At 36.2% G+C, this 14,340-nt stretch overlaps 1 protein-coding gene across 4 annotated transcripts in view; it reads right to left on the reverse strand.

Moving 5' to 3' along the window:
• Positions 1–14,340, reverse strand: part of RELCH (RAB11 binding and LisH domain, coiled-coil and HEAT repeat containing) — a 107,485-nt gene that overhangs the window by 6,997 nt on the left and 86,148 nt on the right. For all 4 annotated transcript variants that reach the window (XM_044242861.1, XM_044242862.1, XM_044242860.1 and 1 more), the window contains 3 exons: positions 12,677–12,793; positions 7,879–7,967; positions 4,641–4,711 (listed from right to left, as the gene is read on the reverse strand). In XM_044242861.1, the coding sequence (XP_044098796.1) occupies positions 4,641–4,711; positions 7,879–7,967; positions 12,677–12,793 (277 nt within the window). The remainder of the gene's footprint in view (positions 1–4,640; positions 4,712–7,878; positions 7,968–12,676; positions 12,794–14,340) is intronic.

The following is a 14,340-nucleotide window of genomic DNA, read 5'->3' on the forward strand; positions in this document are numbered from 1 at the left end:
TGGCCAATATGCTTTAGATTACTCTGATTCAATTTCTTAAACTGAAAAATACAGATTGCGATTACTGCTACAATCTGTATTTGCCCATTGCATTTGCAGGACCAAAGGAGAGAATGTGTTTGACCATGTCAAGGGCAGTGAATGGCGAGGTGCAGGAGCCCGGGACCTGTCCAGGGAAACTACAGATGAAGTATGTGCTGCCATCAAGCGCTTCTGGTTTTCTTAGTCCTTAAAGGTGTGCGCTGTGAATTACTAAGTTAAATGCCAGACCATGACTCCCATCTTTAAAATCTCTTCCCACAGCTCTTCTGCCAGTACACCAACCTGGCCTCTCCCTTGTCTCTACTTGTCTCCTGCTGCATTCTCTTCCCACAAAGTAATCCTCCATAAGTTTCAGCATTTGGCTCCTGGTTCTTCAATTACAAAACTCACTACTGAAACTTTCTCTTCAAGTTTCAAGTATCATCTCCATAAGGAGTTTGGAAAAGTGTCCTGTCGGGCGCCTGGTTGGCTCAGTGGGTTAAACCACTGCCTTCGGCTCAGGTCATGATCTCAGGGTCCTGGGATCGAGCCCCACATCGGGCTCTCTGCTCAGCAGGGAGCCTGCTTCCTCCTCTCTCTCTGCCTGCCTCTCTGCCTACTTGTGATCTCTGTCTGTCAAATAAATAAATAAAATCTTTAAAAAAAAAAAGAAAAGTGTCCTGTTACTGTTGTTTGTTAGATAAGCTAACATGAAGCTTTTTTACCTCCAAACTTTAGAAATGATCCACTGTTTTTATTTCCTTATTTGTTAGTGGTTTTAACATTTTCCTTTCCTCCCAACAGCGAATATAATGGCTCCCTGTCTTCTATTTAAAACAAATCAGCAGGAGTGCCTGGCTGGCTCAGTCAGAAAGCACGGGACTCCTGGTCTTGGGGTCACGAGTTGGAGCCTCACACTGGGTGTAGGGATTAAATAAATTAAACTTAAAAAAAAAAAAAAAACCAATCATCAAATCCTCTGATTTTATTCTATGAAACATCTACAATTTATTTTTATTTCCACCGACAATACCTTCCAACTGAATTATTCCAAGTCTTAGATCTGGTCTTCTTGCATGATCAGATTAACTTCTGAAATAATCACTTCTTCATATCCTATCCCTTCTCACAAATCTTCAATGGCTACTTACTACCTACAAGATAAATTGTGCTTGGCATTCAAGAAACACAGCAATCTATTCGTGTGTGTGTGTGTGTGTGTGTGTGTGTTTAACCAACAATTAACGCTCAATTTCTAGATCCCCCTACGTCAAGCCTGCTAAGTTTGTGTTCAAAACATTTTTAACTTATCTCTTCCTTTCTAGCTGGTGCATAAACAATCTTTAAATCCCAGTTCACGTCCTAGATTTTCTCTAATGCCTTTCCTTAATGTACCAAGTTTACAGTTTTGTTTTCTTTCTATAGAACAATACCGTAAGCTGAAAGGTAAGTATGGTTTTAGTTTGCATTGAGAAAAATAGGATGCATGGGTCAGATAATACTTGAGTATTATCAAGTTTTTGGTGTTTTTTTTTTAAAAGATTTTATTTATTTATTTGATAGAGAGAGACACAGCAAGAGAGGGAACACAAGCAGGGGGAGTGGGAGAGCGAGAAGCAGCCTTCCCGCTGAGCAGGGAGTCTGATGAGGGACTCCATCCCAGGACCCTGGGATCATGACCTGAGCCAAAGGGAACTGCTTAATGACTGAGCCACTCAGGTGCCCCGAGTATTATCAAGTTTTAATGATAGTCTAACCAGAGGGCAACAAAGATGTTAAAGCGTCTGGGACATTCAGTCTGGAGAAGAGTAGATTCAGAAGACTTAATAGATACCAATGTAACATGTAAAATATTAGATATAAATATATATCTGCATAGCTGTATATATTTGTACAGCTCTACTAATTTACATCATAGTCACCCAGAGAAGTACTGAAAATACAGATGTCTTGTCCTAAACCCAGTTATTCTGATTCTTTCCATATGGTATAAAGGATACAGGCATCTACTTTACACAAAGCTTTCCAACAGAGAACCATTACATTATAGCATTTTTTTCTGAAAAGAAAGTTTACATTTTTATCAGTTTTACAAAGGGGTCTGTAACAACCCCCCATCTCTCTGCCAGATGATGAAACCTATTTTAGAGAGGAAAAGTAATAGGAAGGGAGACTAACTTAGGATAAGAGTAATCTGTAAAAAACAGAGTTGTTTAAAAAAAAAAATGGGTTGCCTTGTAAGGTAATATTATCCCTTTCCTGCAAGTTTTCAAGGAAATCTCAGATCTTTCTTTTGTAACTCATATCAAACCAGTTGCCATTTCTTATTCTGCGTCTGCAGAACCTCTTATACCTGACTGATCTTCAAAACTATTTATATCCTAGAATGTTTCTCTCTCCCTCCATACCATTCTATTTTACAAATTGATGTCGAAAGGGCTTGGGAAGTCAACTTGAGAAGCCTTACAATGGCCAAAGATGGGATACTTTGGACATCAAAAGATACTAAGTGCAATACACTGAATTGTATCAGGTATTTGAAAATACATGAGTTTATGATACTTGAGCAAAGGTGACTAACCAGTCACCATCAGAAGATGAATCAATTCATTATTTTAGAAAACTGGTAAGTAAAGTGAAAGAACTGAACATTTACCTTGCCTTTACTATAAAAAACTGTATCACCGGGTAATTGTAATACATATGGGGGAAGGCTTCTTCTCTGAAGTATTCTAGCTCTCAAATGAAGAAGGAATGACAGAATTAGAGTAATATATTTAGTAATAGTTAATCAATTAGTAGAGCTAGGTACTGATCATTAACAGATGCTAATACCACTGAAACAAAGAGAGAAGTAGACACTGTCTCTCTCACGATGAAAACACACCTCCTCCTACGAAGCAGTCTTGCAAAATAAAGAAATATGCGCTGAATATGATGAAGCCTCTAGATCTAGACCCAACCACCAAATTTATTTAGGAAATACAGAGGAACATGTTAAAACAACAAGAGGGAAATGCAATCGGCCAAATTCAGACTGTGTGGACCTCTACAGAACAAAGACTCAATTTCTTCAGTAAGTACATGAAGAAAAAAACGAGATAGAAGGGGAACCTACTGATTAAAAGAGACTGAAGAGACATGTCAATTAGTTGCAATGAATGGAATTCTGGATCCTGACTCAAAGAAAGAGACTGTAAAGAAAAAAAAAACCAACAAATTGCTAACGGCATTTATAAAACAATCAGAAATTTGAACACAGGCCAGATAACTGATAATATTAAGAAGTAGTTATTTTGGTTTTAATGACATTATGTTTATGTTTTTAAAAATAGCATTGGTCTTTCAGAAATGCATACCGGAATACAGGAGGGGGATGGATGAAATAAAATTGACCATGAGTTGATAATTACTGAAGCTGAGGGATGAATACATGGGAATTCACTGCATAATTTATTCTGTGCTTATTTGCAATTATCTAAAAGTTTAAAAAAAATATAGAAGTTTTGAATAATGGGAAAATATGATTATAAAAATAAACTTTTTTAAAAGGACGTTCATATAACTGAAGCAGTCTTGGGAAGTTATGAAGGTATTTTTCTTTTTCTTAATTTCTGCATGCTAATTAATGAAATTTCATTTAGAATGCATTTCACATAGACTTCTTCTTAATTTTGTACCCAAACTTTTTACATTTTCAACTGATAAGGCACCAGATAATCTTAACACTAAATGTATGACAAATGAACAGAAGCATTTGCTTTGGCATTAATTTTATAGATTATGTGTTCAGAATTGAAGTCTATCAAAGTACTGTTACTGTTTTTTAACTCTCCATGTCTACAATGGTAGGAAAGTTCCTAACATCCCAGGAGGCTCAAGAAAGGGCTCTGACACACAGTAAGTAAAAAACTGTATATGTACGTGTGTGTGGGAGAAGTTGGGGGTGTGGAGAGGTAAGTGTGTGTCTGGGTACCTAGCCTGATAGGATGACACCTTATTCCTAGTAGTCACCTTAATAAAGGAAAAACCTTTGAGCTTTTTATGCCTAACAGAGTCCATTTAAGATTAATTGCTCAAGGTTACATCAATAAGAGGTAAGAGTACACACAGTCTATCTGTAAATTACTTCCTCTCCTGAATGCCCACCTTTACTCTTCCACACCTATGCTTGTATTTTAACTTCAATGAATCTTCGAATTCAAGTTAGTTTGGTTAGGAGAACATTCACGAGTTTACAATCCTTTACGCAGTGAATCAAGTTACACCTTATAATTCTTGTCATAAATTTCTAAGAAACTATTTTGACCAGTGATTCCCAAATCCGGCTACCTATCCCATTGTTTTTAGCTTTTAAACATACAGATCCCTAGGCTGAATCAGACTGTTGAGAGGATGGCACAGAGCACGGGGTAGAGATGAAAATTTTAAATTCCCCAGATAATTCTGATACATGGTTTATAAACTAGCATTTGATAACCACTTATTTAAATAATTTTCTTACCTTCCAAAAGTGACTAAAGAGTAACACAAAATAAAACACCATACCCATCTACAGAAAATTTAGATAGAGAAATTAAGGTCAATATAAAGTCTTAAAAAGAAAATTAATGTCTTACCCTTGAGGCTCTTGGACTGTCTTGTTCTCTACTTTTTGTTCACACTCTTTTATCATGGAACTTAAAATGACCTGATTTTAAAAAAAAATGACTTTAGTGAAATACTATTATTTAATCTAAACTTTTTAATTAACTTTTACTATTACCACAAGCTAGTGTTAATTAAAAGTGTCAAGTTTTAGCAGTCACTTTGTTAAAGAAATTCACATTAGATTGCTACATTACGTGCAGAAATAGTTTTAAAAGACCTTAATCAGGGGCGTCTGGGTTGCTCAGTGGGTTAAGCCTCTGCCTTTGGTTCATTTATGATCTCAGGGTTTTGGGATCAAGTCTTGCACCAGGTTCTCTGCTCAGCAGGGAGTCTGCTTCCCTCCCTCTCCGCCTGCCTCTTTACTTGTGATCTCTCTCTCTCTCTCTCTCTAATAAATAAATGAAATCTTAAAAATAAAAAAGGACCTCAATCATATAACCTAATAACTGATTTTGATTTTCACTAACCTTCCTAACTCTGACTTCAATTCTCCCTTAGTTTTTCCTACCATCTAATGGTAAAAATAAAATTGGTGTACATCTATACATTTAACATATATTTATTCCATGATCACACACATTTTCCCCAGTAAAAGCTGCTTTGCTTTCTCCACATTGCAAATAGTAAGATGCTCTATTTTAATGTCTAAAGCAGGGACCAGGTATAGGTCTGTGGTTACTAAAGTGTAACTGGGAATACAATGGGCACCTAAGAGTTAACATCATTTTTTCAGGAAGACTGAGTGAGTGATGGAAAGGGTGGAGGGATCTAAGCTGCTCCTCTAAGCTGGTAACCACACCAGAAACTGAATGTCTTCCTGAATATTCCTGGCCCATGTTCGGGCATGGAGGTCACTAAACAACAAATATTTACTGTCACCTACTATGTGCCAGGCACTTTTTTAGATACAAAGAATGTATAAACAAAACAGACAGCATTCTCACCTTACGGAGAGCTTTTTCTTGAAAATAAATACAAAAAATAGGCAAGTTATGTAGTATATTACAAGGTGATAGGGCTTTGGAAAGAGTATTGAATAAAACATAGGGTGCCAGGAGGCCAAGGTGAAGAATGTTACAATTTACATGGAGGTATCCCAAGCAGTCTTCATGGAAATGATATTTAAGGAAAAGCCTGAAGGAGATGAAGGAACAAGTGTTTTAGACACCAGGAAAAGGCTGAGCAAAGGCTCCATCTGGGTGAAAGTACACCTATCACATTCTAGGAAAGGAGGCCAGACTGGTGGGTCCACAGTGAGCAAAGGAGAGGGTAGAAGATGAGGTCTGAGATGTGAAGGAAGAGGGAGTCAGAGCTTAGATTGCCTTGCAGATTACAGTAAGGACTTTGGTTACTAAATGAGACTTTTGTCATATGCATGTTAGATCTAAATTAATCCTTTTTGAATCTTTTCTGATTTTCCACTCTCTCATCTCACAGATTATAGATTTTGTTTGTTTAGTTAGTTTTTGATTTATTGTGTTTGGGGGGAGTTTTTTGTACTTTTTCTTCTGTTCCCTGAATTGTCTGTTTCCTCCAGTACCCTCTTTCTTGCATGTATGTTTTCATCTCTTTGATGTTAGAGGGTTTTCCTCAAATGGCTGGTGGTCCTGGGATGTCCACTAAAGACTGGGGCACTAAAGTGCTGATTACAATTTTTTTCATGCATGAGTAACTTCACTTTAAGGTAAATTGGGCACAAACAAACTTTCTGTCTATCTTCTTCCCCTGTGGGAATAATCCCGACTACTAGCATTTTTGGACCCAAGAAAGGGAAAGGTAACAAAGTTTCCCATCATTATGCCTTCACTTAATTTCCCCCTTCTCGTTACAGCACTCATTCCTGTTCTCAGCTACATGTGATATAACCCAAGTTCAGAAAGTAAAGCTCCAGAATTCTACCAAAGTCATAAAGGGAATCTGGGAGTCTGATCCTTTGAACAACTTTTAACTACTCCTACTTTCAGTCCAATCTACCCTAATGGAGTGGTGAAATATGGCTTATATCGTTTCTTCTGTCCTGCAGGCTTAGCCTTCATCTTGGATGCAAAAATCCTCAACAAAATGCTAGCAAACCAAATTCAACTTCATATAAAAGGAATTATGCACCATAACTAAATGATCATTTATTTTAAGAATTTATTGTAGATTTATTTTAAGAATACAAAGGTTGATTTAATGTCCAAGAATCCATTAGTGTAAAACAATGAATCAAGAGATTAAAAGAAACAACCACGTAATCTTCTCAACTAAGGAAGAAAAAAAAATCTGACAATATTCTAGACTCCTTCATGATAAAACATCAACCAGCTGACAATCAAAGGAGCCTCCTCAACCAGATAGAAGGCACCTACAAATATACCAAACAAAGATCAAAAAAACTACACGGAGAAAAAGGTAATTCCCAATCATAATTTTAATAGGTATTTTAAGAGCTAACAGAAGAAGCAGACCACAAAAAACTGATAAAAACACAGGAGAATTACATCTCAATTTACCTTATTAAACAAAACCCATGGATCAATTAATGACAGAAATGAGAATCCAATTTGAACTGAATGATAATGAAGATACAATGTAGCAAATGCACAGGATGTGGCTAAAGGAATACAAAGAGCCTTAAATTCATGTTATCGGAAAAAAAAAGTTTAAAAGTAAATAATCTAAGCTTCCTCTGTAAAAAGCTGGAAAAACAGAAAACAACAACAACAACAAAAAAACCCCTACCATGATAATGGGTAGATAAAACAGGCTGAAAATACAGAATAGGAAATAAATGATAAATGGTTTTGGAGGAAACGAGGAGACAAACAGAATAAAAGAGTTATAAGGAAATGTGAGACAGAAAATGCAAACTTGGCTTCTGAGAAAGTTAATGGTCAGAGATCCAATTGCATTAGCATTTTACAGATTAAAAAGCATTTCAGGTACATTAGCTCATTAGATTCTAATTACATTCAGTGAATGACAGCATGTGATCCCAACTATACAGAATTAAACAGAGGATCAAAGATGTTAATGGAGTTTTTCAAGATCTCCTAACCAGTAAGTAAAGCTGTAAAAAGATTTTAAAAAACTAGATTTAAAAGAATTAAGCACAGCGTATCATAATCGTGCGTCACATAAAGAATGCAAGTCTGTAGAGGAGACAGTAAAGCATATGAAGTTGGCACAGATCATCACAGTGGCTTAATCATCATGGAGGCTTACCTCATGCTCTGGAGAAAGATGTTCCATGTCAGTCCGTAAACATCTGAGGCCAGGTAAAAAGTGATTAACCATTAAATCCTCTGAAATGACTTGAGACAGGCAGTTAAGGGAATTAAAAACCAAACTGGTATGTCCAAAAGAACAACAAAATAATAAAAATGATGCCCAAGGCATGCAGATCACTTAGAGCAAACAGGTTTCCCTCAAGCATGATTCTCATTTGTTGAGTTAATCACTTACCAAGAGTCAATTGTGTTTAACCCCACAAATCCCTTTATGTCAGTGGTCTTCATTATTGTAACACTACATAATTTAATTACATTATGTAAACGCATGCGGTAAGTGTAAAAATTAAATCGTGTAATTTAGTTGGATGCTTAAATGAGTATGAAAAGTAAGAAAACTAATGTTTCCATGACAACTAAGTTGAAAAGTTTAAAAGAACTGGTAAAGGTCAGTTGCTTAAAATGGTGCTATTTAATTATGTCTGGGTAAAACAACTGTAAAAGATTAGGAAAAAGATAAAAAAACTAAAAAAGGTCTATATCCAGCATTAAAAATGTTTCTGAATCCTCTTTAAAGAAACTTAATCTGAAAATCACAATTATATTATGGGTGGGGTTTATCTAACAAAGATAATATTTAAGTCTACCAAGCAGACTCACACAAAAGAAAGACCTCAGTCCCACATCGAAAGATTGGTAAAGGAAAGATTATGTATTTTAAGTTAAAGTAAGTTATATAAACCATTTTCTTGATTTCCTTCTTTAACCATCCTATTAAACTGGTCTACTGTTGGTCCTAATTGATTGGATAAGAGAACTTTTACTATAATAACATAGGTTTAGTACTAGTTATATTTGGTGGTCATTTCAGAATTTTAGTTGATTATCCTGACATTCAGAGGGATGAAGAAAGCAGGTATATTTCTCAAGAAAACAATTCCCTTTGTTTATTCACAGCACATTCTTAGCTTATCATAGTTGTTAGCCATTTAAAAACAATTCTTATTTAGTGTTCTATATACCATATTAAAGTGAAAAATGCAGGTTAGTGAGTTCCCTTATAAAGATGAGTTACTAGTCTTTTTGAAAAAGAAGCTATAGTGAATTTCATTAATTAAAAAAAATCAGTAATAATACATAACTTCTGCCTTAAAAGTGCAGTTACGACCAGGGCGCCTAGGCGGCTCAGTCAGTTAAGTGTCTGCCTTTGGCTCAGGTCATGATCCCAGGGTTCTGGGATGCAACCATGCATTGGGATCCCTGCTCAGTGGGGAGTTTGCTTCTGCTTCTCCCTCTCTCACAGCCTGGGCTTGTTTGCTCTCACTCTCTCTCTCAAATACATAAAATCTTGGGAAAAAAAATAAATATTTATGACCTAAATAAACATAAAACAAAGATAATTTTGAATACTATTTGTAAATAAGACTCCTATAATGAATGACTTATTATTTAGAAGGACTAAAAATATAGACATCATTTGGTTGAACTAATCCCTATAATCCTAGAGAGGGCTGCAACATAATAGCTATGTAGTCTTGTTCTCTAGATCTTTTTTTTTTATTTTTTTTAAATTTTTTTATTTATTTTTGACAGAGAGATATCACAAATAGGCAGAGAGGCAGGCAGAGAGAGAGAGGAGGAAGCAGGCTCCCCGCCGAGCAGGGAGCCCGATGCGGGACTCGATCCCAGGACCCCGAGATATGACCCGAGCCAAAGGCAGCGGCTTAACCCACTGAGCCACCCAGGCGCCCCTTGTTCTCTAGATCTTGGGGAAGCACCACCAACATGTAACTGTGAGGGACCCTTCAATCAGTAGTTAAGAGTCTGACTGGGGTGCCTGGATGGCTCAGTTGGTTAAGCCACTGACTCTTGACTTCGGCTCAGGTAATGATCATGAAACCAATCTACTCAGGGTTATGAAGCCAAGCCTCACATTGGGCTCTCCACTGGCTGTGGGGCCTCCTTAAGCTTCTCTCTCCTCCCTCTGTACCACTCCCCTACCTGGCTCACACTCTCTCACTCTTCAAAAAAAAAAAAAAAAAAAAAAAGAGTCTGATCTACAGAAATATGGACATGGATTAAGAAGCTGTAGATGGCCTTATTTGGAGGTCAATAGTTTCATCTCCTCCTCTTTCTACTCACTGTTCATTTATACCTTTTCTCTATGGCATCACACAATCTTTCTTAAGGGCTGGAAACTTAAAGAGGTCATTTTATCCTATCTGATATTATGTTACTCTATCTCATCTGTGAATGATGGCCAAAAACCCTCTAACTGCTAATAATGACAGGACATTCATAGTTTAGATCACTCCATTTTTAAATAGCTAAATTTGAAAGTTTTTCTTAAAGATTTTTTTAAAGATTGACTAATTTATTCTAGAGAGAGAAAGCGCACAGAGGGACAGAAGGAGAGGGAGACAGAGAGAAGCAGACTCCGTGCTGAGCGCAGAGACCAACAGGGCTTCCGTGACCCATGAGATCATGACCCAAGCAGAAATCAAGAGGTGTATGCTTAACTGACTGAATCACACAGGCGCCCCCAGAAAGTTTTTCTTATAAAATCAGACTCTTTGTAACCTTCCTATTAGTGTTAGCTCTATACCTGAGTTACACAGTGTGCCTAAACTTGCTTCTACGTAACAGCATTTAAAATAATTTTTTTGAATTATTTTTTCATCCCCAAGCTAGCTCTTCTTTGGGTTAAACATTTCTAAATTCCTTTGAATTTTTTAAAAACATGACTTTTTTACTTATTACTATACTTAATGTTAAAAGCTATAGTTTTTCCATGTCCTTATTAAGGTATGATGGCAGTGTTGAAAGGAATATTCTTGTGCTCTATCAGCTCAGAATTCAATGGAACCTCAGAACAGATTTGGATCACAGAACAATGTGATTTTATTGTGGCCATACTGCACTCTGTTGACAAAAGTACACGTTATGACTCATGTAGAACTAACACTTTAAGTAACTGAAGTGGGTCTATTGTTCAGATGTTCTTCCCTTTACTGTATTGGTGTAAAGACTTAATTATATTTATTCTATATTGTGAGCACACTTAAACACACAATAATATTCTTTCTGTACAGATTCTATGTGCTTTAGAAGCCACTGCCTTGCCTACTTGGAATATCTGGTTTTATATAGCTACAATTTTTTATCTTTTGACTTTCCAGTTTCCCTTGAGGCATACTCCTTTAGAAACTCTCTGCTATACAAGGATATACATAACTTTTTGCTTCAGTTCCTAAACATCTATTTTCACAAAGTCTAGGGAAATTATAAGCATAGCAGTATTTTCTTGCTTTGGAATACAAACTTTGACATGCCATTATTACTTTCTTGAAAGAGTCTTGTTACTTCTCCATTAGTAAAGAGTTCTTCCTTGCCAGTTCGGAATATCACTTCCTCTTTTTGCTTCCTCTATCTTCTCTAAGTAGAAAATGCCAACAAGATAAATCAAGAATAATAGTAAGTTCTCCTTTTAGTAGAAATAAACTTAGAGAAGATATATGGATAGTCGAAGTACAAAATTACCAAAATATGGTGTCTCTGCCACTTTATAACCTGTATTATAAAAAACACAGCTTACATCTTCCACATGAACAGGTAATCTATAGTCGTTTCCTAAAAATAAAATGCTCTCAACTACTCATCCAACCTCAAGTTTTAACATATCCCAAAGGACAAACAGCTCCTTAACAGCTCTATGTTTCTACTTTCCCTACTTCATTTGTTCAAATTAAGACCTCCCACTAGAATGTTCCAGTCAAGAATCCAGTGCCAATCAGTGGTATTTTGGAACATATATATTTCATTTAAAATTACATGTTCACTTGACTTATCACCTCAAACTGCTATATAATAATATGGAACAGTAAGTATTAATCCTGAACCTTCCTTTGTCCTCTGTTTTCTCCTGGGAGCCTCTCTCTACTGTAATTTTTTCTGTTACAATCAGAATTCTCTGAGTATGTTGTCTAGCCTGTACTTTTATAGTTCTGTTTGCATATTCAGCCTTTCACTCCTTTTTCAATCTCTTATTTCCTCTTTCTTGACCTCGCCTGCCTTTTAATGGGAAAGCAGAGAAGCTGGCGCTCACTCTGCCCATCTTTATCTTTACTTCCTTCTTCGTTTTATTTTACTAGGTCAAGGATAGTAAAGAGAACATGTAACAGGACAGCTCAAGTTCTTTGTTCTAGTCACAGTTTTGCTTTCAACTATAAAAAACAGAAGAAGTCACTAATGGCTTTAAGCTTTAGTTTAATCATTTAAGTTTAATCATTAATAAAATGTAGTGGTTGACATGGGTTAGATGATCTTTGAGTTTTCCTTCAGTTGTACCGTCACTGGAGGTGATCAGCCATGTTGGCACTGTACCTCCACGCTATGGAGAGTGATATCTCTCCACAGCATTTCACAGGATACAGATGGTTAAACATTCACTGAAAAACCTAAATGCCAGAACACATACAATGCTTCCTTCCTTTTGATTAAGAGAAGCTCCAGCTATAACTCATTTCTTGCTCAGTTACATCGCCAATTAACATAGATCAAACTTTTGTCAGTGTTTCAAAATTATAGAACATATAAGCACAGAGGATTTAAAATCATCTTTTAAAATTAGGAGTGGCTAGAATACGCGGTGGGGCAAGTCAAACCAAATTTTAATTTTCTATAACCATTATGTAAGTTGAAGAAAAAAATATTACCTTTCAAACTTTAACAACAGAGGTTCACTGTAAGAATGGTTATATAAATATAGATACACGTTAATAAAGCAAGGATACAACAACATGAAAGTGCACTGTAGGCTTCAAAAAGATGGGTAGCAATATCCAGTCTTTTAGAATCCACAATTTGTAAATTGTTCACCAAGGCTAACTTATGCAAGTGTGGTATAACAACTGAAAAAAGAAAAAGAAATTGTTAGATTTTGATCTAAAACACTGTACACACTATACTCATACATTAAACAATTTTTTTTCATCTTAAAATTTTTAAAATTTCATTTTAGTTCTGGATGATTTCAGATCCTTCACTTAGTTTTTCTTATTAGAAAGGAAAGTATGTTTTTCAGAATAACATTTGGAAGGAACAGACCATAGCACTGTCACTATAACCTAAATATGAGGGGGTCTACAGGTTATTTGGCCTCACTGAAATTAAATTTCCCAATTTGAAAGATGAAAACCAAATAAACAAATGTAAATAATTGACCTCTTGTGTTATTATTATCTTTACAATTAAGTTTCTTTCTAAAAATCAGGTATTATCACTGCTACTAAACAAAGGACAAATACCGTATACTTATTCTTTTTATTTATATTTATTTTTTTTAAAAGATTTTATTTATTTATTTGACAGAGAGAGATCACAAGTAGGCAGAGAGGCAGGCAGAAAGAGAGGAAGGGAAGCAGGCCCCCCGCTGAACAGAGAGCCCGATGCGGGACTCGATCCCAGGACCCTGAGATCATGACCCGAGCCGAAGGCAGCGGCTTAATCCACTGAGCCACGCAGGCGCCCCATACTTATTCTTTTTAAATATCAAATTATTTCACTCCATAAAACAATTCTTAGCTTTAGTTTCTCAAATTCTTAGAAAGACCAGTGTCAGATAGCACCGATGATTTAGTTCAAGTCACTCAAAGGGCTCAATATCACCTTCTGTCTCAATGAATTAGATAAAATTTCAAAAATATAAACATCCTAGTACTAAAATAAAAGTGATGGCCTAAGAAACAGTATCCAATGCAGTAGCAATAAGCACCTCTAGGGCCTAAAATTGTGTTTCCTAAATCCCACTTCCCAGTAAAACCAGGGTTCCTTGAAGAAATGGTTGCAGGGCCAGGGACTATTAAAGTATTGCTCACAGGGCCCCTTTCTAATCTCTGCTTGGTTAGGGAACCCAAAACACCACTCATAAGCACATACTTTTGACCAACTACAGTGACTTCTTTCATGTTTGCATTGAGTTTATGTGTGTGAAAGCCACAATATTCCCCTAGAAAAACCTCCTGCTTCCTAATTAACCGACATTATAATCACAAGTTTTACACTTGTGTTAGTAAATGGCCCCAAAATGAAACAAACCAACCAACCATGAAAACCATGAATTAACAATGGCCATTTTTAGGGTATTTTGACTTATCAAAATTAATAACAAGATACTTAAAAGGAGCTCTTGGAAAAACCTGGGAGACAAAAACTTCAAACATTCATTGTTTTCCCACTGAATTCACTGAAACTCCAATTCACTAACTGGCACACTTAGGCCTCAACAAAATGGTGGGTCTAAGACAGTCTCTCTAGAGAATCTTTGAGATTCACTTCCCCTCAGCCTTTAGAATGTTCCTTGAACTTCTTTTTCTATTGACACATGCCTCTTTATTCCTTCTGCTCCTTTTCTGACCTCCTAAACAAGTAATCCTTCCCTTAATGTTTTTCTCAGAAA

Source organism: Neovison vison, chromosome 3, assembly GCF_020171115.1.
Source record: "Neovison vison isolate M4711 chromosome 3, ASM_NN_V1, whole genome shotgun sequence".
In the NCBI taxonomy this organism is placed as follows: domain Eukaryota; kingdom Metazoa; phylum Chordata; class Mammalia; order Carnivora; family Mustelidae; genus Neogale; species Neogale vison.